At 44.5% G+C, this 27,303-nt stretch overlaps 2 protein-coding genes and 1 pseudogene across 3 annotated transcripts; 2 read left to right on the top strand and 1 right to left on the bottom strand.

The window, feature by feature from the left end:
* Positions 1–1,408: 1,408 nt before the first annotated feature.
* Positions 1,409–6,081, top strand: hcn5 (hyperpolarization activated cyclic nucleotide-gated potassium channel 5). Of its 2 annotated transcripts, XM_021597709.3 has the most exons (10): positions 1,409–1,811; positions 2,066–2,252; positions 2,963–3,067; positions 3,182–3,325; positions 3,539–3,700; positions 3,789–3,882; positions 4,053–4,180; positions 4,333–4,479; positions 4,772–5,009; positions 5,332–6,081. In XM_021597709.3, the coding sequence occupies exons 1-10, from the start codon at positions 1,627–1,629 to the stop codon at positions 5,505–5,507; spliced, it is 1,566 nt and encodes a 521-aa protein (XP_021453384.1). In that variant the 5' UTR covers positions 1,409–1,626; the 3' UTR covers positions 5,508–6,081. The 2 variants fall into 2 exon arrangements, with proteins under 2 accessions (XP_021453384.1, XP_090086313.1); XM_090230187.1 differs by lacking the exon at positions 2,066–2,252 and having other exon boundaries at positions 1,520–1,811.
* Positions 6,082–6,164: 83 nt separating this feature from the next.
* LOC149984683 (uncharacterized) lies at positions 6,165–8,282 on the bottom strand (annotated as a pseudogene).
* A 1,439-nt stretch (positions 8,283–9,721) lies between these two features.
* ska3 (spindle and kinetochore associated complex subunit 3) lies at positions 9,722–13,940 on the top strand. Its single transcript, XM_021597708.3, has 10 exons — positions 9,722–9,978; positions 10,092–10,156; positions 10,272–10,443; positions 11,068–11,512; positions 11,686–11,977; positions 12,100–12,282; positions 12,406–12,591; positions 12,782–12,873; positions 13,018–13,148; positions 13,354–13,940. Exons 1-10 carry the CDS (start codon positions 9,873–9,875, stop codon positions 13,524–13,526), a joined length of 1,845 nt encoding a protein of 614 aa, XP_021453383.3. The 5' UTR covers positions 9,722–9,872; the 3' UTR covers positions 13,527–13,940.
* The last annotated feature ends 13,363 nt before the right edge of the window (positions 13,941–27,303 follow it).

Below are 27,303 nucleotides of genomic sequence, written 5' to 3'. Positions count from 1 at the left end.
TCAGGAAAGATCTGGAGATGACTGCCCAATAGCGCCAAGAGGACCTAAAGAGTGAGAACCTTTTATCTTCATTAAAGCCCCTCTTCTACTGCTTTATGTCTCAACAAATGTAACACTCACTCTTCATTCAAAGAATATATACCTTTCTTCTTTTCAGAGGCACAACAACAGAGTGAATCCAAACCTAAAGATATGCAGAGGGAAAACTGAGGAGATAACTGAGTGAAGGGGCCTCGCACAACACCATTCACTAACACTTAGTTTAAAAAACAATGTAGAACCAAACAATGTTACACATTTTTTGTAAATAAAATGAACAGATACTGGTATGCTGTATATTGTAAACTGTGGATTCATTTCTTACATTTAGAATTTTTTTGACAATATAATAAAAACAATATTAAGAAGAAAATGCTATATCCATTCATATTGTTATGGAAGATTAAAACAAGACTGCATGTGAAAAAAAAATCCAACATTCTTCTTGTATACTAAAATAACTTTTTCATAAAGGCAAACCAACACGAGAAAATTCAGTGTAACTTTGGATGTGGCATGTCTTGAAATACATTTTTGATGTACTCAGCAGTGGAGGCTGCTGAGGGGAGGACGGCTCATAGTAATGTCTGGAACGGAGTAAGGGAATGGCATCAAACACATGGAAACCATGTGTTTGATGTATTTGATACCATTCCACCAATTACGCACCAGCCATTACCACGAGCCAGTCCTCCCCTATTAAGGTGCCACCAACCTCCTGTGGTACTCAGGTTGCATCAAAAATAGAATGCATAAAAATACATTAGGCCAGTCGATTGATATCGACCATGTTATTTGGAATGAGTGTAATTTTGTCTTGTGTGACCTTTACTTAAATCGGATTGGCAGGAGTTCATTCCTTTTACCGGTTACACTAGTAAGCTTTCATTTCTGACAACACTGTGACCTCATCTGACCCTCATCAAGCATTTACTGGGAGCTTAGCCAGAAGAAATAGCATTGTAATGTAATATACAGACATACACAGATCCCATGAGATAGCATCCCAGATAAGTATGTGTGCACAAAATATGTTAAAATACCAAAACCAATAAAAAACAAGAAAGTTGTTAGCCTATAATTTATAACAAATTTGCTGTTATAGTTTTAACATGTAACTATTGTCCTGGTTAAATTACTATTTTAATTATTCAATAGTCTACTGTTACCATTACTAAACCTCACCCTGTGCCCTGCTAGTTGTGTAGTTCAGATGACAATAATTGTGATATTCAAAACCACCCATTGTATTCAGTATTAATGTGATCCAGCCTTGTCTTTTAACTGGGCTTGATTCATGCTTGCATGAAGCGGAGATACTGAATAGTTGATGAGCCGGGAGGGAGAAAGAGAGAAAGGATGAGGGAGCGAGACAGAGAGAGAGAGGGGGAGAGGAAAGTCTGGCAGCCGCTCTCCTCCCACCACACCGCCTCAATAAGCCCCGTCCACAGGAGCTGTGATGGAAAATTACCCTGTGACCAAAAAGACAGGTCAGTTTAGAGCAAAGTTAGACTCGACTCTTCAGCAGCCCAGAGAAGGATGGCCAGCGCAGTCAGCTGAACAGAATAACCGTGTGCTCCTTCTGGCATGGAAAACTCCCAAGCCCCTGTCGGCAGGCGCACAGCCAGCACCTGTGGTTGGAAAGCTGTATTTCTGCCTCAGCTGAACAGGCAGTCTCTATCTGTGTACGGCAGCGAGATAGCTGTGGAGAAGGAATGTATACGCCAGCTGCAGAGTGGAGTCTGGGTCATCCACCCATTCAGCCCCATAAGGTATTCTTCTCCAGCTACTGTTTTTGCTGCCTTGGCATTTTGTCTGTCCTAGAACAACACAACAAAGTTAGACCTAAGGGAGGTCTTGGCATTTTTGTCTATCAAAGAACAACACAGCAAAGTTAGCAAAAACGGCAAAGACCTTAGGTATATGCCAAAGAAAACACTAAAGGGTGTTTCTAACAGTGATTCTAAGAAATGCGTGTGTGCATGACTTTAATCATGTACATACCCTTTGTTATTGTGTCTTGTAGGAGTTACTACATCATGTGTATGGTTGCCATCACATTCCTGAATTTGATTGGGATCCCCATGGAGATAGCTTTCTTAGACGGGTACAGTGGAGTGGGCTGGGAAGGTTTCAATGTCTTCTCAGACACTCTGTTTCTGATGGATGTGGCTCTGAATTTTCGCATGGGTATCATCTCTGAGGACAGTGAGGTAATGAGGCGCTGACTTTACTCTATTTTCAGACCAGACCCAATCTGCGATAGTTGTATAATCCCTTTCCACAAGCATGCAAACCCAATCTGCCCTTTCTGTATTCGTTTCAGTGCATGTGAAGGGACAGCTTAATTGAAACCCTGGCCCGTGTGCTAAACCTGCAGCTGTTATTTGCAGGAGCGAATATCATTTTTTTAAAGATAACGATTCAGAGATAACTATTTATACAGATTAGGGTTGCTTTTGTGTTATATTCTCACATGAAAATAACAGGCGCAAACTTTACTGGGGAGCAAGATGCTTAGTAAATATGTTCTGAAGTGCACTGTGCACAGATGATGAAACGTGATGAAACATGACTGTGGACACTTTTTATTTCATAAGAAGAAAATACGCATGTAAAGAGTCTGATCAAGCACCAGGTTGTGTCTTATTCTGTTTCAATTTCATGCCAAACTGGTGTAAAATATTAATCTGAAAGTTTGGCCAATTGACGACCCTGTCAAATTTATAGTAATGCACTTCTCTATTAGTAGCTTCTGACGTACATTCTGGATGGCATCACTGTCTCGTTTCATTTTGGCCAGAATCCCCAAACATTTAGCTTCAGTTGCATTGTTGAAGTATTCATTCATTTGTCTGAGGAATGCTGCCAAGCACTAATAACAATCAACTGAAAATCTACTGTCTGTTTTTCAATTCCGTAGGTGGCTATACTGGATATCAAAAAGATCCGTGTGATTTACCTAAAGAGTTGGTTCATACCAGATGTGATTGCAGCATTCCCAATTGGCTACATACTATTAATTGCGGTAATGATAAATTATGATAAATCCATCATCACGCTGTTATACATTAGTTCCAGTCTATTGTAAGATCAATACATTTTTTTAATATTTTTTTATTTCTGTATTTTATTGTGACAGGAGTTACAATCCCACAGTGACACCTCCACCTCAGGTTCCAAAGCCAGTAGAATGGTGCGGATCCTCATGTTTGTCCGAATCATCAGCCTCGTCAGGCTCCTCAGAGTCTCCAGGCTTGTCCGCTTCTTCAATGAAGTTGAAAAGGTAAGTTCTGGTATGCTACCATCTCCCAATGCTGAAAATACCACAAAGTCAAACCTTGTACTACAAATACATTTGGCTAAAAATGAATACAAACAAGGACAGGAGAATAACTTTTGATTGGTGTACACATTACTTATAGATTATCTTTGCAGTCCAATTAGTTCATTTTTATTTCCATATTTTAATTGAGTGCCTTTGTTTCTTTCTCCATAGGTTTCAAATGCCAACTTGGAGTATGTTCAGCTGTTCTTCCGCATACTGTCTTTGTTTATGATGATGTTTCTGCTGTGCCACTGGAACGGCTGTATCCAGTACTTTGTCCCGATGCTGGAGGAGTTCCCATCTGACTGCTGGGTCAGACAAGAGAAGCTGATGGTAAGCCCCACACCTACTGAGACGTGTAAGGTTTTGGCTGCATTTAAAGGGTTAGTTCACCCTATATAAACAATGTGATATTTTCCAGAATGCCACGGTCGGTGAGAAGTATTCCTTTGGAGTGTTTCGTGCTCTCTCTCATATGATCCAAATTTCCTATGGCTCCAACGAGTCACCAACAAGTAAGGACTGCTGATAACCTGTTGATATTCTGTTGACACAATAAAGCATGTCTTTCATATATACTTATACAGTATATTAGACCCGTGCTATTCCAAGACTGTAGTGCCCGGAGTTCAATAGCCAAGTTTTACACTGTATTTATGTGTGTACCGGGTGTTTTGCTCCCTAGATGAGGTGGAGCTGTGGGTGGTCATGACCAGTATGCTGTCTGGGGCTCTAATGTACACTGTACTGGTGGCCAACGCTGCTGCCATCATAACCAACGTAGACCAAGCAGCAAAGGCCTACAAAGACAAGGTATACTACGTATAATAGAAATGTAAAGCCTTGGCTTTAACACCGACGACTCGGCTTCAAACTCGATAACATAAGCAAGGAACTCTATTAATATGTCACTTTTGATTGTAATGGCATATCATTCAAAGTCCACCACGTCTGATAATCCACAGATGAATCATCTAGACGACTACATGACCTTCTTGAAGCTTCCTAACGACCTTCGACTTCGAATCCAGAAGTACTACGGGGCCCGATATGGGGGGAGATGGTTTGACGAAAAGAACTTTCTAATTTCAGTCTCCTCAGCTTTGAGAGAGGTACTTGAGTCGATCATATTCTATTCTATTTTATTCTATACAATTTAGGTCCTACTGTACATTACACAGACCTTATACAATAGTTACATAATTGTACCACTATAAGTATAAGTACGTAACTACATGAAGTACGTAACTACATTCTACTTACCTATGGTTTCCTTTGGTTATCACACCTTTGTTTAGTAGTGGGACCTGCCCGTCTATTTGTGGAACTTCTGTTTGTCAATGTTCTATTTGTGGAACTTTATTATGAAACGATCTGAAAAAAAGCTCTGTGTGTGTGATACAGGAGATTCTGACAGTGATGTGTTTGAGCCTGCTGAACAACGTACCCATGTTCCAGAACCGAGACGTCAACTTCCTGAACACCGTTCTCCTCCAGTTTCAGCATGAAGTCTTCCAAGAGGATGATGTCATCTTCCAACAGAATGCACCCGGAGACCGCATGTTCTTCATCGAGCACGGCCAGGTCCTGGTGGAGACAGACTCCTTCTCGCAGGAACTGGCTGATGGAGACTACTTTGGAGGTCAGACTCAGATCCGAGTAGCTCAATCCAGCATCATTCATTTATTCCTTCATTCATTTGTTCAGACTATCATTCTATTCATCACACAAGAGATTGGGTAATCTAGAAATTCTGATTGTCAAACCTCATCCCCCATCCGTTTTCTTACATAATTGAAAAATACCCAACCCCCCACAGTTGTTATTCTTATTCTCCTGTTCTACATTGTTTTGCTGATTTCATCTCTTGGGACTATGCAGGATATGACAAGGAACAGTGGGCTTAGTTGATATGCTGTGTAATAAATTTATATTGTGTTGTTCTATGCCGTACTGGTTTACAGAGACCTGCCTCATGACCAAAGGAAAGCGTTTGGCCACGGTTCAAGCTCTGACCACCTGCCAGCTCTTCTCCCTGTCCTCAGAACGCTTCCAGATGGTTCTACAGGGCTTCCCTGATATCAGGAGAGACATGGAAAAGTTTTCACAGCAGGACAAGGAATATGTGCGACATCTCTAGTACAGTGCGGCCATTTATCAACAGTAGTGGTCACTAAGCCTGGTTCTGCAGAGGTACAGGATGTGCAGGCTTATGTTCCAGCCCAGCACTAACACATCTTATTCTGTTCGTAGAATTAGGTGTTTTAGTCCTGTGCAGCCTGGAGCTCTCCATGACCAGGATTTGTGACCACTTATGTATTGTGTAGCTCAGACTTGGTATTGTGTAGACTGGTCTAAAATTGTATTATACTTTATATATATAAAGATTTCCTTGTTATTTATTTGTTAAACTGTGCATCATACAACCCTTAGTCTGGATTACTAATAGTTATACTCTAGATCCTCTCTGGGTGGATCCAAAACAGTATATGATATTGTTGCTTTAAGGAAGAGTGTATTTCGGGACATGTAATGCTAAAAAAAAAAAGGGTTTTGAAAATGTATTTATTGTGAAGAAATAGTATTAGAACTGTTTTTTGTTTTTCAAATTTCCTTTATTGTGAAGAAATGTCAATGACATAATACAAGGGCAATTTGGTTATGAAACTACCAGTATGAAACAGCAGAAATAAAGAGGAAAACATGGTTTCAGTTGACTGTGAACATCTGGAGTTTTTTAAAGTAGTGCATTCATGTGTGTCCAGCCTCAGCAGATGTAGCACTGCAGCAGCTGAGCCTCAGCCCGCAGGCCTAGCCAGACCCCCTTTCTCTTATCCAAACACACACACGGTGCCCGAGGCCAGCCTGTGTTTGTGCCCGTACAGGTAGTAGGATGCTTGGGGGAAGTTACACTTCATCTCCATATTGTCTGGCACCACAGGGATGTCCACCGCGGAGCACAGACCCTCCTGCAGCTTCTTCAGCATGCGAGAGGCCATGTACCATCGGGCCTTCCCCGGGTCCTCCTCGATAGAGGCGTACACATCTGGAGGCGGGTTGGGGATTTTTCACTCCAGGTCCATGATCAGCTGGTGGATGCGGCTCTTATCCAGCGAGCTGGGCATGTCACGGTAGCAGGCCACCACATGAGGGCAGGGTGCCTCAGACAACAAGGACAGGAAGTGATTGGGCTGTAGAGTGGTCCCCCGGACCTACCCCTGTCCTCATCCAAGGGCCCCACGGCAGAGTGCACCATGACAGCCCAGCGCAGCCAGTCGTAGTTGTTCTCCAGGATCTTAAAGATGCCAGCTGCTGCCTCCTCGAGGGCTGAACGCCTCTGCATGACCTCCTGCAGCTGCTGACGCACATCTTTCTCCGCCTGCTGCAGGAAGTAGCCTGAACAGCGCCCCCTATCAGTCTTCATCTTCCCGTAGAGGGCGCCAATGTGATCAGACCAGGTCTTCATCAGCAGGGCCTGGTCTCAGCCTGTCAGCAAGGCCTGGGTGAAGAGGCACAGCAGACCCGTGCCCAGGACAAAGTTCACCTGCAAGGAAAGGGAAGAGAGGCTGATAGAACAAAACCCAAGTTCTATGCTGTGACTATATGACTCATGTTCAGTAGATTCAAAAAATGGTAGAGTGTTGGCCCACTTGGATGATTGGTGCGCTACTATACTGAACAGACGGCATTTTGTAGAATCAGCATTTGGAGAAGCATAGCACAAAGCTATTTATGATTTGAAAAATCTGCTGCAACAGCAGTGGCTGGGATGATTCTTCAAGATCATAGAGTGCCTAAAATAGCAGGTATTTAATCAGTATCAAGCATCATACATTTTGCTGCTATGTTTGTGCCAGATAAGTTATCCAAGGTTAACATAACAGATGCGGTTGTATTTTTACCAAGGTGAAATAAGGTTTTCTCTCTACACACATTTTCTGCTCGCTTAGGAGAGGAATGCAAACAGACATCTGACCTAATTTTGCGGTGTGATGTACCAAGTGTTGGACTAGATAGGGGTGAGCTTTGGATATGCAACTGCATTACAATTATCGCAAAATATTTTGAATAACAACACAACCTGTAACTATTTTAGGGTAAAACATTTAGGGTTAAAATCATTAGCCTGAGTACCAGTCTGTTTGTGCTATCATGCCAAAAATGTTTGGCTTGACAATGACAGCAATGGAGTTGGCAAGAGCACAAACATATTTGGGACCAGGCTAGAAAATCATTAACTTCATGTCTATTTTACAAACTATTTTAGTCTGACAGTTGGACAAAGCATGGCTCCCAGGCAAACAATTTTGTTCTTTGAACTTCATGTCTAATTTTGTTAAACTCCATACACTGTGTGCAAATGATTTACACATTCAATGGTTAGAGATATTGAGAGTTGAACATAATGATAACTGTTGCCTGTTGGGCATTGTGTGCTGATGGCTGACCACGCCCTGACCCCCACTGACCTGGACACAGAACTCCCTCATCTCCCAGCGGTTGGACTTGTGGCTCTGGACCAGCTCCTCCAGCAGGATTGGCTGGTCCGTCAGTGCCGACACCCCCATCAGCCTGCTGTGGAGCATTGTCAACTGCCTCGCCAGCCGGTGCTCCAGGACGTACTGGAGGACACCTCTGTCTCCCGCTTGGTGAACTCCGACTGTGCCCTGACGGCCACGCCCAGCTGGTAGTAGACCGCGGCCAGGTCGTCCTCCAGGAGATGGACCTCTTGGCCAGTCAGAAGACCCTGCCCTACAGCACCCAGCTCCTGGTCTATGTAGTCCAGATTATTCATGGCCAGGTCTGTCTCGTCAGCTAAGGCACTGCCACCCAGGTAGGTACAGATGCCCTCCACAAGGGTCCTCATGGTCTGCATGTAGCCCGCCGGCTCCAGCACCTTGCCAAACATTGCCATGGCTAGAACTAGATGGATTTACTTAATAAATATATGTTCATTGTGAAACAGCCAACTGATTCTGGTGCTGAGGAAAGAAGAGGCATACAAATTATAGGCCAATACTCCACTGTAGTTGATACAGTAGGCCAATATCTACTAACTAACCATAATATCAGCTTACCATATCCACTGTACATACCTTTGATATTCAGAATAACTTGTAAACTTGCTGTGCTCCATTACTGTGCTCCATTACTCATCTGTCAGAAGGTCCCTCCACCTCCCAGCTCTAACCTTCCTCTGCACTCATCCCCATATTGTTTTTATTTACTGTTATGCTCTTTTGCACACCAGTATTTCTACTTGCACATCATCATCTGAACATCTATCACTCCAGTGTTAATTTGCTAAATTGTAATTACTTGCTACTATGGCCTATTTATTGCCTTACCTCCTCACGCCATTTGCACACACTGTATATAGACTTTCTTTTTTTCTATTGTGTTATTGACTGTACACTTGTTAAATTCCATGTGTAACTCTGTGTTGTTGTTTGTGTCACACTGCTTTGCTTTATCTTGGCCAGGTCACAGTTGTAAATCAGAACTTGTTCTCAACTAGCCTACCTGGTTAAACAAAGGGGAAATAAAACATAACAAAATAAGCAAAGGAAGTGAGTCTAAAGTAAATTTAAAGAGGTATAGAAAAAATGTTACTCATGGATGTTACAAATGTAACCTAAAATATGTGGACATCTATAAGTACCTAGGTGTCTGGCTAGACTGTAAACTCTCCTTCCAGACTCATATCAAACATCTCCAATCTAAAATCAAATCTAGAGTCGGCTTTCTATTTCTATCTGAGCAGCTAACCGAATGCTGCAGCTGAACATAGTCTATCGGTAAATAGCCCACCCAATTTTACCTACCTCATCCCCATACTGTTTGTATTTATTTACTTCTCTGCTCTTTTGCACACCAATACCTGTACATGACCATCTGATCATTTATCACTCCAGCGTTAATCTGCAAAATTGAAATTATTCGCCTACCTCCTCATGCCTTTTGCACACAATGTATACAGACTCTCTTTTTTTTCTACTGTGTTATTGACTTGTTAATTGTTTACTCCATGTGTAACTCTGTGTTGTCTGTTCACACTGCTATGCTTTATCTTGGCCAGGTCGCAGTTGCAAATGAGAACTGGTTCTCAACTAGCCTACCTGGTTAAATAAAGGTGAAATAAAAAATTAAAATAAATTAATGTTCCTTTGGAAGTGTATTACAAACTCTTGGCTTTGAAGTTTGCTTATTGATTATTTTGTGAGTCCACCACACAATTATTCTAAAATGATCTCTTGACCATATCGTTAACAAAAGATACTGTATATATCGAAGTCGTCAAGGACGGCAGGTGGCAGAATTGCATTTAGCTCGAGATGCTTTCTCTTCTTCGGTCTTGAGAGTCCTGAATAAACCTACTTCCGTTAGGTTCCGGATGTGGCGCCAAATTTGAAAAATATTCCTGTTTCAATTTATATGAACGTAAACAGACAGCGAAAATTGACGTTGAAGATAATACTACTTTTAGAAACATATCTGCAAACAAATGGACTCGTCGGCACGTTTTTTCACTAAGTTGCGAAACCTAGCCGTGAATTTGGAGACCGAAACTGCCAGTCTTCAACAGGCACACCAGAACTACGACGATGAAGGTAACGTTATGAAACAGACTTCCACGCAAATTTTATTTCGGCTAATGTGTCTAGTCAGTCAATGCACCACCAGTGACTAGTGTATTCTTGTATACTGTAAAATCGTGTTTCAGATCATAGCACTGAGGGTGCAGTGGGAGTTCTGCAAGAGCTGCACTCCGAGGTCAGGGGACTCAAGGTAACTGTCAATTTAGCACCTGCTGAGCTGTTTGAACAGCTCTGTGTAGCTTATATAGCTATGTGATTCATTAGTATACAGATATTTACATAACTGGCTTGTTTTGCATGCCCAGGGCCAGGTGAAGGAGCAGCTGGTGCGCCAGCAGGCAGGGGAGAATGATTTGAGGAGCTTTATAAAGATGTGTATGGTGCTGAAGCAGAGGACCACAGAGGACATCCAGAGACTGATGAGACACTATGAAAAATATGGCTACAGAGCGCCTAAGAGCACACAGAAACAGTCAGGTAGGAAAGTATCTCTATTTAACACTTCACGTAGTATGTCAATCATTCAGTGTTTGGTTTGGTTTACTTGATATGCACTCAGTGTACAAAACATTATGGACACCTGCTCTTTCTATGACATAGCTTCAACCTGGTTAGTCTATGATCCCTTATTGATGTCACCTGTTAAAGCCACTTCAATCAGTGTAGATGAAGGGGAAGAGAGGTTAAATAAGGATTTTTAAGCCTTGAGATTGTGTATGTGTGCCATTCAGAGGGTGGATGGGCAAGTCAACATGGGCCAGCATTCCAATGGAACGCTTTCGACACGTTGTAGTCTATGCCTGACTAATTGAGGCTGTTCAATGCAAAAGGACTTGTAACAATTTCAACAGAAGATTTGACAAAAACAAATTTACTTGAACAGTGCAGATGCAAAGTTTGGTAACAGAATGACGGCACAAATTAGTCCTTATGCGTAGTTGTATGATTTTTAACTTTGCAATCATTGGTTTTTGTTTGACATTTTAATGTGTAAAATCTGAGTTTCAGCATCAATCTGTTACTGTGGAATTGCCCATTTCTATCTGAATGTTCTCCTCCTGACCTGTTGGTTTATCTAGATATCTTGTCTCTCTCCCACAGAGTCGAGCGGCCAGGAGGCAGAAGCTTCAGAGAAAGAGGACGAGGGTGAGACCGAGGGAGGAGAGGAGGACCAGGAGAAAGGAGAGGGATACCTCACCTCAGTGACCCCTCTGAAGATGCCCCCTCCGCCCTTCATTGACCCCTTGCGCACCCCCCAGCTCTCTGACTTCGGCCTGTCGGAGATCCACCTGAAGAGGGTGTTGGGTGGCACAGTGTTTTCCAGCGCTGAGGCCCCCATGCCCATGATGACCCTCCCTCTGCCGTCTCTAGTCCTAGCCATGCAGCCACCCATGCCCAAAACGCCCAAGTGCACCTTGCGTATGGACGAAGATGACGACCTCCTGACCCCCCGCATGGTCGACTTTGGCCTCACGGAACACACTGTGTGTCTCAACAATGACTTCACCATGGACCTGCAGCGCAAGAAGCCCACAAAGCCTCTCAGGTGTGTAGTATAATACTGTTCTGTCTGTCTCTGATTGACTTTCAAATCCACTACTTGGCTGGTTAACAGCTTCCAAAGTTTCACCCAAGTTCCTACAAAAATTAATAAGTCAGCCTTCTTAAGTAGAATGTCCTGTGCTCTTAGTCTTATGAATCGTGCTGTTTTGTTAACAGCTCAGCAGTGTCCTTGGGCTTGGGAGTAATGTCACAGAGACCGGCACATGTCCTCTCCACTCCACCATCAAACTCCATGATGTACAGCCTGGCTACCATGGAGTCCCCCGAGCCGCCTGTATTTTGCACCCCAGGTCTGAAGATAACAAAGTCTCAGCGACACGCTCTGTCCCCTCCTCTGCAGGGAGAGATTGACCCAGAGTCCCCCTGTCGCCTTGGCAACCACCAAGCCACCCCTGAGGTCCCAGCATTTGAGACACCATACATCAACAGACTCCTTAGCACCAGAAAGGTGTGTGTTACTGTCAGTTGGTCAACGTGTCTTTGTTTATGCATTTATCTATTTATGGAGACCATAGACCATAAACTACAAATTTCACTCAAATATAGTGAGTAACTGTCATGTTGTTACAGGGTGAGAGAAACACACAGGCAGATGAAGACCAAGATCACTCAGAACTTCCAACCTCCAATAGAGGCTCCAGTCAAGCCTGGTCATATAATGTGTCAGAGATATCAATCATTGGATGTACAGAGGAAAAACTTACACCAGAGATGCCAAGCCTAGAGTCTTTTCTGGGCAGCTCTCTACCCTATGTAAGCTGAAACTGCTATAAAGGCCCTTGAGTGCTTACTTTTCCCCTGTTGCTGATGATGTTGGTATAGTTAAGTTTGAGTGTATATATTTTGCCTCACTGTCTCTCATCTCTCTGACTGTAGAGGGGTGGCGGTGGAACCAGTGGAGAGCAGACTATGGGGTCAGGAGAGCCCCCTCTCTCTTTCCTGGATCAGGATGGTCCCACCCAGACATTCAACCTGGGGACCCCACGGGTCAGAGGGGACTACCCCGAGCCATCCACCCCTGAGATGCCGGACCTAAGCTCTGTCACACAGGACATCTTTAAGGTGAGTGGACTGGAGACTTGTGGGATTCAGAGTATGGAGTAGATATGGGAACTGTGCCTTCCCTGTCCAGACAGTGGAGAAAAATGCTTTGTCTGTATTACTAAGTGTGAATGTTTGAAACTTTTAGATAGCGTTGTAATTATAACTACTGTGCTGACTGGTTCTGATGGGTTTTTCTTTCATCTTGCAGCTTATTTCCCAGAGCAAGAAGCTCCCCACAGCAGTAGTTCAGCCACACCTCAAGCCTTCAACCCTCCACACTGCAACAGGGAAAGAGAACAGGTAAAATCTTACGGTGTCAACAAAGAATGTAGAATATGGTTATTATTAGCTTATCTTCAAAAGCTAAACTGTCCCCAATATCAATAGATTACTTGACTTAAAATTACTAGTCATACCTCTGCTCTCTCTGTGTTGTTCCTCCAGGGCTCAGAGTCTGGCTGTGGTGTCCGAGAGGGAGTTCCTCAGTCTTCCAAGCTATCTGAGACAGATTCCACTGTCCAGCCTCAACCAGGCCATTCAGAAGATCAACGGTGCCAAAGAGGAGCGAGGCCACAGTTAGTCACGGCTTACTGCTTTTGTAAACTATTAAAACTTAACTCACTGAAATTATGTTTTCATATCTCAGGTGGAGACACACAACTATGCCCACTCGGGGTGCCGTTTACATTTTTTTTCATTGCATTCCATGCCACTCTCAGGAACTTAAGTGACTGTCCTTCTGAAATTCATCTTATTGTGACGCTGTTGCTCCTCCTTCAGGTGGTGATGCGGGCCCTGCATGGTTTCTGATGGAGGAGCTGAAGAGGATCACTGGGGTGGGCACCAAGGCCCCCATGTACTTCCTGTGTCTGACTGAGTTAAAGAGGCTGGAGCATGTGCAGGGAGTAGGAACCAGCGCCATGTACAAGGTCCTGTCAAAGACACGTACCTGATCTGAAGTACAATGACATTCCCTGCCTTCTTAAACCTCCCAAAGGGCTCAACACTACTGAGTGAGGTCCTATGTATTGACTCCCCTCCTGAATAGGCCTGGGTGCCAGTCTGTTTAGCTATCATTCACTCCTTGCCACTGCTGTCATGCTAAACATTGGCATATGACAGAGTACAAGGAGTGAAATGTTAGCGAAACAGCCCGGCACTCAGGCTAGAATAGGCCCAAAATTGATTCATTATTTTATTTTCACCTTTGAGAACTGTACATATGTTTTGTCTTGGTCTTTTTAATTGTGTAGGTCCTTCTGTTCAAAATGCATGAATACTCAGTCGATTTAGCATTTTCGTAGTTTTCTATGTGTATAATTGGTCTGTGTGTAATCTCACTAATAAATACATAATTATGAACATGATGGCTTAGTTCAGGATTGAGTGATCTTTTTAACAATATAGCAATCAATTATAACAAGTGAGACAATTGAGCATTATAAAATGCATACACAAACTACAAAAAATCCCAAAGGAAGACATGGTAGTATGGTTAATTTCTACATAACAATTTGATGATTAAAAAAACGTCAGTAAAAAAATAACACTGATCTCCTACTTCTATGCAATTGGGGGACATGTTGAACCCCAGGCAGGCCTTCTGGTATCAATAGGGTCTCGTGCCCCAGGAGAAGGGGTTGCTCTGTTAGGAGGGGTGACGGTGATGTCCAGGTAGTCTCCAATCTGAAATCGCTGGGACTGTAAGGTCATGGCATCATCTGGACCCTTCCATCCGGGCAGTGCGTTGCCTATATCCTTCAACCTGAAACAAATCAATAGTAACAATATTTACAGTGTTGTCTGTGGCTGTTCATTGATATTACAGGGCAGCTCTGAATGTCAATCATCAGTTACCTGTAACCTTGTCGTTTTAGGTTCTGTGTAGACTATAGCAAAGGCTAAATATGCTCTGGGTTTTTTTGCATCAGGGTTAGACCTTTCACAAGACTTTCAGTGTGGCGTCCAACCTGAATTAAATGAAATAGTTTCATAAGCATACAAGGGAGGGACAGATTCTGAATGTAATTTAAGGTATTCTGACTGACCTTTTCTAGTGTCTATTCCATACAGCTGGGGTGTATTCATTCTGCCAGTTGCAACTAAAATGTGTTTCTATTGGACATTCAGGTAGGTCCCTCTGTTTCATTCTGCTTGCTTAAGAAATGTTTTGCAACAGAATTGGCTGAATGAATACAGCCCTGGCGATAGTTATACTTACCAGGTGTAAATCTGGAGCTCACTCGAAGGAATGTTCCCATATGGCGGATGGCGTTGAAGAGGTTGTCCAGGGAGAAATGTTTGGAGAACGGGAGCGATTTGGAGAAGATGGAGGATAAGGAAAAAAGTGGGGCATATTATGAGTAAACATGGAGTTTGGGATTACACAGGCCTTCTGAAAGATCTGGTGAAGGAGAAGATAATGGACAAGGGAAAAAAGGACACTGGAAATGGTTGAGGGAATATGGAATGAGGGATTTTACAGAACTTGTGGTAGAACTTGAGGAAATGGAGAGTGAGGATGAATTAGTGGCAGGTGCAGTGATAACTGTTGAGTTTAGAGGGAAGCAGTGTGTAGAGGAAGGTTGGCGTCAAGTGCAAAAAGAGGGATACGTGTTCCTGTAGCTCAGTGATGAAACCTGACAAGAGAGTGGATGAAGTTCCTGCAGTGAGAACCACTGAGGTCGGGCCTTGGTCCGAGGATGTAAAGGATGATTCTGGCCTTGTGGGAGTACAATTTGTGGAGAGAATGGATCCTTGCATTTTGGCTGATCCATATGTGGTGGTTGGGTGGAGAAGAGGTTGGGAACTGTTGAGTTGGTGAAGGTAACTAGGAGTGGACTAGTGATGATTTGTCTTTCTTCAGCCCAGAGGGAGCGGCGCTCCAGATCACGTAATTAGGGACAAGAAATGTGACTTATTTTGCTCTCCAGAGCTGGACACCGTTGAAAGGAGTGATAACGTAGGTGCCATTAAATGTTGAGGAAGATCAGTTGAAAGTGAAGATTCCCGGTGTCTGTGACGATTCCCAGTGTACTGAGCGTAGGTGTTGGCAATGTTCTCTAGTTGTGCTGTGATTGGCTCAGTGTTCTGTCCAGTGGCAATTTAAGAATGCTAATCTTGGTGGGGCAAACAAAACAAAAATGTGGGATGCATGTCAGCAAAGCCACTACACAACACTAAACAATACATTAATTGCACTATAATGGTGACAAACGGTGCCCACAAACTGTTTGGGCCTTCAGTCCCAACAGCAGTCCCAACACCTTACCACTGCTACACCTGGCTATCAGCAGAGCCTTGTCTGGCAGCGAAACAGTTCATTCAGCCTCATTTACTGCCTTTAAAAAAAACATAGCTGATATGGCTGACTTGCAAATGTGGTTTCTACTGACAATTGAGATGTACAAACTATGGCATAAGGGAACGACACGTGGATAAGAGGCAATCCGTAATTTCGATTAAGACATTAATGAGCGAGCTAGGATGGACATATTCATTACAACTATTTGTTCAGAACTTTTGAAATGTACAGCGACAGAATTCAGAACATGGGCCGTTCTTACAGTGTTCTCCCTGTACACCAGGTCAGAACCGTAGGATAATTAAAGGGGGCATTTAAGCAGACAATGAAAGCTCTTACAATATTCACTGATTACATTTCTCAAAAACAGGTTATAGGCTACATGTGCACCACCAAGTCAGAACAGTAGGTGAAATTAAGAGGTGAAAATAGACCAAATTATTAGGGTGAGGCACATTAACAGCTTACTACGCTATTAACAGCCTACTACACAACATACACTTAGTATTACTTTCTTAGCTACAGTACACATATCTCCCTGGCATATTACGTAATTTATGCAGCAGCATACAATACATTTTTGGACTCACCTTGTTGTGCTGTGCTCACAGCTGGCGTGGCGGTACTTCGTGGGCAAATTTTGTCATCAAAATCTGCCGTTCTCTGGATTTATGGTGCTTTCAAGACAGCAGGGAACTCTAAAAAAAAAAATCACGTTATGTTGTAGCTCTAGAATGAGGCCAATTGTGCACCGCCCCATGGGTCTCCCGGTCGTGGCCTCCAGAAACAGATCCTGGACTCAAACCAAGATCTCTAGTAGCACAGCTAGCACTGCAATGCAGTGCCTTAGACCACTGCGCCACTCGGGAGGTCCCTGTCATTATTTAAGCCCAGCAACAATTGCTTTTTGCGGGACAATAAAGATGATTGAATTGACTTGAACCAGCAAGGGGTGTCGGTGGGGAGCAACACTCTGAAGTACTTGATAGGCAGGGTTGGGGAGTAACAAGTTACATGTAATCCGTTACATGTAAGGGATTACAGAACTGTTTTGCAACTGTTTTTACCAACACAAATATTTTAATCAGATTACAGATACTTTTGAAAAACTAGATAATTACTTTGAGGATTACTTTTAAATTCAGAGAGGACATTTTCGAAAAAATTATTTGACACTTTTTGTGCATCCCGGAGTTGCCAGCATACCGGAGTTGCCTCTTCACTGTTGATGTTGAGCTTGGTGTTTTGCGTGTACTATTTAATTAAGCTGCCAGTTGAGGACTTGTGGGGTGTCTGTTAATCCAACTAGACACTCTAATGTACTTGTCCTCTTGCACAGTTGTGCACCGGCCCTCCCACTTCCCTTCCTATTCTGATAAGAGCCAGATTGCGCTGTTCTGTGAAGGGAGTAGTACACAGCGTTGTACGAGATCTTCAGTTTCTTGCAATTTCTCGCATCGCCTTCATTTCTCAGAACGAGAATACTGAGAAGTTTCAGGAGAAAGTTATTTGCTTCTGGCCATTTTGAGCCTGTAATCGAACCCACAAATGCTGATGCTCCAGATACTCAAAGGAAAAAAGGCAAGTTTTATTGCTTCTTTAATCAGAACAACAGTTTCCAGCTGTGCTAACATATTTGCAAAGGGGTTTTCTAATGATCAATTATCCTTTTAAAATGATCAACTTGGATTAGCTAACACAGGAGTGATGGTTGCAGATAATGGGCCTCTGTATGCCTATGTAGATATTCCATTCAAAATTATTTTTTTATTTTTTTATTTCACCTTTATTTAACCAGGTAAGCTAGTTGAGAACAAGTTCTCATTTGCAACTGCGACCTGGCCAAGATAAAGCATAGCAGTGTGAACAGACAACACAGAGTTACACATGGAGTAAACAATTAACAAGTCAATAACACAGTAGAAAAAAAAGAGTCTATATCAGCCGTTTCCAACTACAATGGTCATTTACAACATTTTACAATGTCTACACTGTATTTCTGATCAATTTGATGTTATTTTAATGGACAAAAAAATTGCCTCCCTGGTGGCGCAGTGGTGTAGGGCACTGCATCGCAGCGCTAGCTTGTCCACCAGAGACTCTGGGTTCGCGCTCTGTCGCAGAGCCCAGGCTCTGTCGCAGACGGCCGCGACCGGGAGGTCCGTGGGGCGACGCACAATTGGCCTAGCGTCGTCCGGGTTAGGGATGGCTTGGCCAGTAGGGATATCCTTGTCTCATCGCGCACCAGCGACTCCTGTGGCGGGCCGGGTGCAGTGCGCGCTAACCAAGGTCACCAGGTGCTTCCCCCGACACATTGGTGTGGCTGGCCTCCGGGTTGGATGCACGCTGTGTTAAGAAGCAGTGCGGCTTGGTTGGGTTGTGTTTCGGAAGACACATGGCTTTCGACCTTCGTCTCTCCCGAGCCCGTACGGAGTTGTAGAGATGAGACAAGATAGTAATTACTAACAATTGGACACCACGAAATTGGGGAGAAAAGGGGGTAAAAAAATGTATATAAAATAAACATGTTTTATATTTGAGAGTAGCGATGATGGCAGCTTTGCACACTCAACCAGCTTCACCTGGAATGCTTTTCCAACAGTCTTGAAGGAGTTCCCACATATGCTGAGCACTTTTTGGCTGCTTTTCCACTCTGTGGTCCAACTCATCCCATGGGTTGATTGTGAAAGCCAGATCATCTGATGCAACACTCCATCACTCTCCTTCTTGGTCAAATAGCCCTTACACAGCCTGGAGGTGTGTTGGATCATTGTCCTGTTGAAAAACAAATGATAGTCCTACTAAGCGCAAACCAGGTGGGATGTCGTATCGCTGCAGAATGCTGTGGAAGCCTTGCTGCTTAAGTGTGCCTTGAATTCTAAATAAGTCACTGACAGTGCCACCAGCAAAGCACAAACACACCATCACAGCTCCTCCTCCATGCTTCACAGTGGGAATCACACATGCGGAGATCATCCGTTCACCTACTCTGCATCTCACAAAGACATGGCGGTTGGAACCAAAAATCTTAAGATTTCCACCAGTCTAATGTCTATTGCTCGTGTTTCTTGGCCCAAGCAAGTCTCTTTTCTTATTGGTGTTCTTTTCTTAATAGTGGTTTGTTTGCAGCAATTCGACCATGAAGGCCTGATTCACGCAGTCTCCTCTGAACAGTTGATGTTGATCTTGATCTTGAATGAGTAGGCGTGTCCAAACTTTTGACTGGTACTTTATATATATATATATACACAGTGTATTCGGAAAGTATTCAGACTCCTTTACTTTTCCATATTTTGTTACATTATAGCCTCATTCTGAAATTGATTAATTTCCATTTTTATTTACATAAGTATTCAGACCCTTTGAGATTTGACTCGAAATTGAGCTCAGGTTTCTACAAGTTGATTTGCGTCCATCTGTGGTAAATTCAATTGATTGGACATGATTTGGAAAGACACACACCTGTCTATATAAGGTCCCACAGTTGACAGTGCATATCAGAGCAACAACCAAGCGATGAGGTTGAAGGAATTGTCCGTAGAGCTCCGAGACAGGATTGTGTCGAGGTACAGATCTGAGGAAGGGTACCAAAACATTTCTGCAGCATTGAAGGTCCCCAAGAACACAGTGGCCTCCATCGATCTTAAATGGAAGAAGTTTGGAACCACCAAGACTCTTCCTGGAGCTGGCTGCCCGGCCAAACTAAACAATCGGGGGTGAAGGAGACAATACCTCTCTCATCGTCGCTCAATGCCTAGGTTTACCTCCACTGTTTTCACATCCTACCATACCTTTGTCTGTACATTATGCATTGAATCTATTCTACCGCGTCCAGAAACCTGCTCCTTTTACTCCTTTTACTCTATATGCCTAGGTGTCTGGTTAGACTGTAAACTCTCCTTCCAGACTCATATTAAGCATCTCCAATCCAAAATTAAATCTAGAATCGACTTCGTATTTCGCAACAAAGCATCCTTCACTCATGTTGTCAAACATACCCTTGTAAAACTAACTATCCTACCGATCATTGACTTCGGCGATGTCATTTACAAAATATCCTCGAACACTCTACTCAGCAAATTGGATGCAGTCTATCACAGTGCCATCCGTTTTGTCACCAAAGCCCCACATACTACCCACCACTGCGACCTGTATGCTCTCGTTGGCTGGCCCTCGCTTCATACTCGTCCAAACCCCACTGGCTCCAGGTCATCTATAAGTCTTTGCTAGGTAAAGCCCCGCCTTATCTCAGCTCACTGGTCACCATAGCAGCACCCACCCGTTGCACGCGCTCCAGCAGGTATATTTCACTGGTCACCCCCAAAGCCAATTACTCCTTTGGCCGCCTTTCCTTCCAGTTCTCTGCTGCCAGTGACTGGAACGAATTGCAAAACTGAAGCTGGAGACTCATATCTCCCTCACTAACTTAAGCAGCAGCTGTCAGAGCAGCTCACAGATCACTGCACCTGTACATAGCCCATCTGTAAATAGCCCATCCAACTACCTCATCCCCATACTGTTATTTTGTTTTTGCTCCTTTGCACCCCAGTATCTCTACTTCCACATTCATATTCTGCACATCTATCAATCCAGTGTTTAATTGCTAAATTGTAATTATTTCTCCACTATGGCCTATTTATTGCCTTACCTCCCTTATCTTACCTCATTTGCACACACTGCATATATACTTTTTCTATTGTGTTATTGACTGTATGTTTGTTTATTCCATGTGTAGCTCTGTGTTGTTGTTTGTGTCACACTGCTTTGCTTTATCTTGGCCAGGTCGCAGTTGTAAAGGAGAACTTGACCTCAACTAGCCTACCTGGTTAAATAAAGGTGAAATAAATAAAACATGTAAATTAAAAAAGGGCCTCTGTGGAGATGGGAGAACCTTCCAGAAGGACAACCATCTCTGCAGCACTCCACTAGTCAGGACTTTATGGTGGAGTGGCGAGACGGAAGCCACTCCTCAGTAAAAGGCACATGACTGTTTGGAGTTTGCCAAAAGGCACCTAAAGGACTCTCAGACCATGAGAAACATGATTCTCTGGTCTGATGAAACCAAGATTGAACTATTTGGCCTGAATGCCAAGCATCACGTCTGGAAGAAACTTAGCACCATCCCTACGGTGAAGAATGGTGGTGGCAGCCTCATGCTTTTTTCAGCGGCACGGACTGGGAGAGGATAGAGGGAAAATTAACGGAACAAAGTACAGAGAGATCCTTGATAAAAACATGTTCCTATCAGGTATGAAGTTAAGACCCAGATGCAGACGTCGTCTGCCTGGGCTCATACCTGTTTTAAAAAATATATATATTTAACCTTTAGTTAACTAGGCAAGTCAGTTAAGAACAAATTCTTATTTTCAATGACGGCCTAGGAACAGTGGGTTAACTGCCTGTTCAGGGGCAGAATGACAGATTTGTACCTTGTCAGCTCGGGGATTTGAACTTGCAACCTTTTGGTTACTAGTCCAACACTCTAACCACTAGGCTACCCACCCGGGGTGCCGGCGGTGGAAGTTGGCAATGAGGGCTGGGTCCAGTATGTCTCTAGCGGGGACCCAGCACATCCCCACCAGGCCATAACCCTTCCAGCCAACCAGGTACTAGAAACCCCTCGTGATCCAACACTCAGGAGGCATTTCACCGTGTATGCTGGATAGCCATCGATGACACGTGGAGGAGGGGTGGGCCTGCAAACAGAAAACGAAGGGCTGTGAGACACGGACTTAATCCTAGACACATGGAAAGTAGGGTGAATACGGAGGGTATGGGGTAACAAAAGATAAACAGCAGTGGGGCTAATGACTCTAGAGATGGGGAATGGGCTGATGAAACAGTGGGAAACTTTACGGGACTCCACCCGGAGGGGCAAGTCCCAGGTAGCGAGCCATACCCTCTGCCCGAACCGATAGCATGGAGCAGGGTGTCCGGTGACGATCCGCTTGTTGCCTATACCTGGAAGTAGTCTTCAACAGAGAGCCCTGGGCTCTCTGCCAGGTACGGCGACAGCGGGGGATGAAAATCTGGGCAGAGGGATCGCTGACTTCCTCCTCTTGCTCGAGGAAGAGCGGAGGCTGATATCCCAAGGAACACTCAAAGGGCGAGAGACCTGTGGCAGAGCACGGAAGGGTGGTGCGAGCGTACTCAACCCATACCAGTTGCTGACTCCAGGTGGTAATGTAGCGAAGAGTCGTCTCTAAGTCCTGGTTGGCTCGCTCCGACTGGCTGTTGGACTGCGGGTGGAATCCAGGGGGACAGGCTAGTCGACGACCCAATGAGCGTGCAGGACGCCTTCCAGAACCGGGACGAGAACTGTTGACCCCGGTTGGAGACCATATCCACCGGGAGTCCGTGGATCTGGAAGATGTGCTGCACCATAAGCTGGGCCGTCTCCTTGGCCGAGGGTAGTTTGGGGAGAGGAATGAAGTTGGCGGCTTTGGAAAATCAGTCGACCACAGTCAGGATGGCAGTGTTGCCCGCAGACGGGGGAAGACCCGTGGGCGAAATCCAGGGATATATGGGACGGTGGATATGAGGACGGTGAGGGACAGGCAGTGGTTGGAGAAGACCAGCCCGAGACTGCCAAGGAGTCTTGTTCTGTGCGCAGACCGTGCAGGTGGTGACAAACACGGCAACATCCGGAAGCATAGTAGGCCACCAAAACAGTTGTCGCACGAAGGCCAGGGTCCGACGAGAGCCCGGGTGACAGGCAAGCCTGGAGGAATGAGCCCACTCCAGGACCGCAGAGCGGACAGTGTAAGGCACAAACATCCAGTTATCTGGGCCCCCCCCTGGGTTCGGCTGGGACCGCTGCGCCTCCCGGACCAATTTCCCTTTTCCCCAGCAGAGTGCTGTTGCCAGGCACGAGGTGGGAAGGATGGTCTCAGAAGGATGGTCTCACATCCGAAGCATCGGCCTCCACCACAAACTGACGGGAAGGGGTGCGAGTAAGGGAAGCAGAAAAGTTCTCCATATGGCCCACCAGAGTACTTGCTCCTACCGGTGAGCCTGGTCTTTTACCGGGAAAGAGGACACAAAATGACCAAAAGCCCCCAATACAGACAGCTCCTTGTGTTGATCCTGTGTTACCGTTCCGCTGGCGACAGGCCAACTCTGCATAGTTGTATAGACTAGGGAAACAGTGCCTCTGCCGTCTTCGGTGACTCTCGATGAAGGTCGGGAAACCTTGGGTGCTCTTGGCAACAGGACTGTCTGGGACTTCCGAGATGACTCAGAGGCGAGGTGGAATCCCTGGACGTGCAAACAAAATTTAAATTCCTCTCCATCCATCATTCCCACAATCGCCCATCGATGCAGATGGTCAAAGCGATGAGGGAGTCAAGATCCGTGGGTAACTCCTGAGCTGCAAGTTCGTCCTTAACCTTCTCCGAGACGCTGTGCAGGAAGATGTCGAATAGTGTTTCCTGGTTCCACGCACTCTCCGCTCCCAACGTGTGGTAAACCACAACATAGTCGGCCACTCTGCGGGCGTCCTGCCGGAGCTGGATTAGCTTCCTGGCAGCTTCTTTCCTGGAGAACGGGGCATCAAAAACCTTCCTCAACTCTCCCACAAACCCCTCCAGACTCACTCACATGGCCGGCTGTTGTTCCCATACGGCGGAAGCCCAGGTGAGAGGACTCCCAGACATCAGCATGATGAGGTAGGCTATCTTGGAGCGATCCGAGGGGAAAGAGGAGGGCTGAAGCTCGAAATTGAGGGCACACTGAGCTAAAAATGCCTGACAGGTGCTCGGCTCTCCATTAAAGCGTTTCCGGGGGAGGTAACCAGGGCTCACGGGAAAGTGGAGTGGCCAGTGGAGCGGCACTGCTAACTGCCGAGTTATTGAGGGGAGGTGGGGTTACCACCGTGGCAGGCTGCCCCACAGAAAACCCACGAAATTGCTCCAGCAGCATGTCCAACACCCAGTCATTGCGTTCAGCCATGTTTGGACCCCCTCCATAAGACCACGAAGCAATTCCTCGTGCCTACCAATTGAGGCTCCTTGGGAGGAAATGGCGTTACGCAGCTGGCCCGGGTCTGCTTGGTCAGTCATGGCCAGTTCGTACTATCAGGTATGAAGGTCAGACCCAGATGCAGACAACGTCGAATTAACAATGGTTTAATCATCTAATAGGGCCAGGCAATAGACAGGTCAAGGCAGGCAGGGGTCAGTAAACCAGAGGTGGAGCAAAGGTACCAGACAGCAGGCAGAGTGGTCAGGCATGCAGGCTCAGAGTCAGGACAGGCAAGGGTCAAAACCCTTGGGCGAGAAAAAGAGAGACTGGAAAAAGCAGGAGCTGAGACACAAAACGCTGGTTGACTTGACAAACAAGATGAACTGGCAACAGACAAACAGAGAACACCAGTATAAATACACAGGAGATAATGTGGAAGATGCGTGACAACTGGAGGGGGGTGGAGACAATCACAAAGACAGGTGAAACAGATCAGGATGTGACAGCTCCAGAGCGCTCAGAACCTCAGACTGGGGCGAATGTTCACCTTCCAACAAGACAACGACCCTAAGCACACAGTCAAGACAACGCAGGAGTGGCTTTGGAACAAGTCTCTGAATGTCATTTAGTGGCCCAGCCAAAGCCCGGACTTGAACACGATCAAACATCTCTGGAGAGGCCTGAAAACAGCTGTGCAGCGATGCTCCCCATCCAACCTGACAGAGCTTGAGAGTATCTGCAGAGAAGAATGGGAGAAACTCCTCAGATGCAAGTGTGCCAAGCTTGTAGCGTCATACCCAAGAAGACTCGAGGATGTAATCACTGCCAAAAGCTCTTCAACAAAGTACTGAGTAAAGGGTCTGAATGGTTACGTAAATGTGATTAAAAAAAGGTTTAATGACTCCAACCTAAGTGTATGTAACCTTCCGACTTCAACTGTATATATATATATATATATATATATATATATATATATATATATATATATATACAGTATATACAGTGGGGAGAATAAGTATTTGATACACTGCCGATTTTGCAGGTGTTCCTACTTACAAAGCATGTAGAGGTCTGTACTTTTTATCATAGGTACACTTCAACTGTGAGAGACGGAATCTAAAACAAAAATCCAGAAAATCACATTGTATGATTTTTAAGTAATTAATTTGCATTTTATTGCGTGACATAAGTATTTGATACATCAGAAAAGCAGAACTTAATATTCGGTACAGAAACCTTTGTTTGCAATTACAGAGATCATACGTTTCCTGTAGTTCTTGACCAGGTTTGCACACACTGCAGCACGGATTTTGGCCCACTCCTCCATACAGACCTTCTCCAGATCCTTCAGGTTTCGGAGCTGTTGCTGGGCAATACGGACTTTCAGCTCCCTCCAAAGATGTTCTATTGGGTTCAGGTCTGGAGACTGGCTAGGCCACTCCAGGACCTTGAGATGCTACTTACGGAGCCACTCCTTAGTTGCCCTGGCTGTGTGTTTCGGGTCGTTGTCATGGTGGAAGACCCAGCCACGACCCATCTTCAATGCTCTTACTGAGGGAAGGAGGTTGTTGGCCAAGATCTCACGATACATGGCCCCATCCATCCTCCCCTTAATACGGTGCAGTCGTCCTGTCCCCTTTGCAGAAAAGCATTCCCAAAGAATTATGTTTCCACCTCCATGCTTCACGGTTGGGATGGTGTTCTTGGGGTTGTACTCATTCTTCTTCTTCCTCCAAACACGGCGAGTGGAGTTTAGACCAAAAAGCTATATTTTTGTCTCATCAGACCACATTCTCCCATTCCTTCTCTGGATCATCCAGATGGTCATTGGCAAACTTCAGACGGGCCTGGACATGCGCTGGCTTGAGCAGGGGGACCTTGCGGGCACTGCAGGATTTTATTCCATGATGGCGTAGTATGTTACTAATGGTTTTCTTTGGTACTGTGGTCCCAGCTCTCTTCAGGTCATTGACCAGGTCCTGCCGTGTAGTTCTGGGCTGATCCCTCACCTTCCTCATGATCATTGATGCCCCACGAGGTGAGATCTTGTACGGAGCCCCAGACCGAGGGTGATTGACCGTCATCTTGAACTTCTTCTATTTTCTAATAATTGCGCCAACAGTTGTTGCCTTCTTACCAAGCTGCTTGCCTATTGTCCTGTAGCCCATCCCAGCCTTGTGCAGGTCTACAATTTTACCCCTGATGTCCTTACACAGCTCTCTGGTCTTGGCCATTGTGGAGAGGTTGGAGTCTGTTTGATTGAGTGTGTGGACAGGTGTCTTTTATACAGGTAAACGAGTTCAAACAGGTGCAGTTAATACAGGTAATGAGTGGAGAACAGGAGGGCTTCTTAAAGAAAAACTAACAGGTCTGTGAGAGACCGAATTCTTACTGATTGGTAGGTGATCAAATACTTATGTCATGCAATAAAATGCAAATTAATTACTTAAAAATCATACAATGTGATTTTCTGGATTTTTGTCTTTTTTCCGTCTCTCACAGTTGAAGTGTACCTATGATAAAAATTACAGACCTCTACATGCTTTGTAAGTCGGAAAACCTGCGAAACCGGCAGTGTATCAAATACTTGTTCTCCCCACTGTATATATATATATATATATATATATATATATATATATATATATATATATATACATTTTTGTTGTTTGACATAAGACTATAAAATTACCAGGTACTTAGTGATTTTAATTGAGGAAATCTGTTCCCAAGAGGGATATGTGAACGTGTCCCAATTTAATAACGTTTTTTTCAACTACTATATCTGTTTTTTGGGCTTCTTGCGGTCAATTTGCAGTGTAGGCCTACAAATGATTTATAATTATGTTCCGGCCTGACCATCCTCTCAAGAAAAAATTATGGACACTTGCCCTAGAGGCACAAATTCCTCCAATTTTAAAGTGCATTGGACATTCCATACATAACCTGCAAAAAAAACAAAAAGCAGATCTACCCAACTCCGATTGAAGGGATCTCTAGAGTTAGCCATTTCTGAGACCAGGTCTGGTACATCTAAATTGAAACTCTGAAACAGCCTGGTCGACTTTGGGGGCAATAGCACACACAATGTTTTGTAGATAGACCAACATTGTTTATATACACAGTAAAATGTACAGGACCTAAAAGCGACCCCTGTGGGACACCTTTCACCTCGTCCATATCGATTGCAGACAATCTTTGAATCAATAAAAAGTGATTAACAGTATCGACAGGCAAACTGTCAGCATCCTGGCCTTTGATGTCAAGGGTTATTGGTTGTGTTTATTTGCCTATGAAAATAAAATATATACATTGAATAGTTTTGAATGTTCGGATTCTGCTTAAAAATGTACACATTTTGTTTTACAGTGGTTTTGCCATAGACATCAAAACCAGGGTTTTTGCTGGATGCAAGAATCAATGCCAAGTTTTATTAGGAAGCCCCGCCTAGAATATGTGCGGTGCTG

The sequence above is a fragment of the Oncorhynchus mykiss genome, chromosome 3, assembly GCF_057628025.1.
Source record: "Oncorhynchus mykiss isolate SJ-2025 chromosome 3, ASM5762802v1, whole genome shotgun sequence".
Lineage (NCBI taxonomy): Eukaryota > Metazoa > Chordata > Actinopteri > Salmoniformes > Salmonidae > Oncorhynchus > Oncorhynchus mykiss.
Note: the sequence above shows the minus strand (reverse complement) of the source record. Positions and strands in the feature narration are given on the sequence as shown.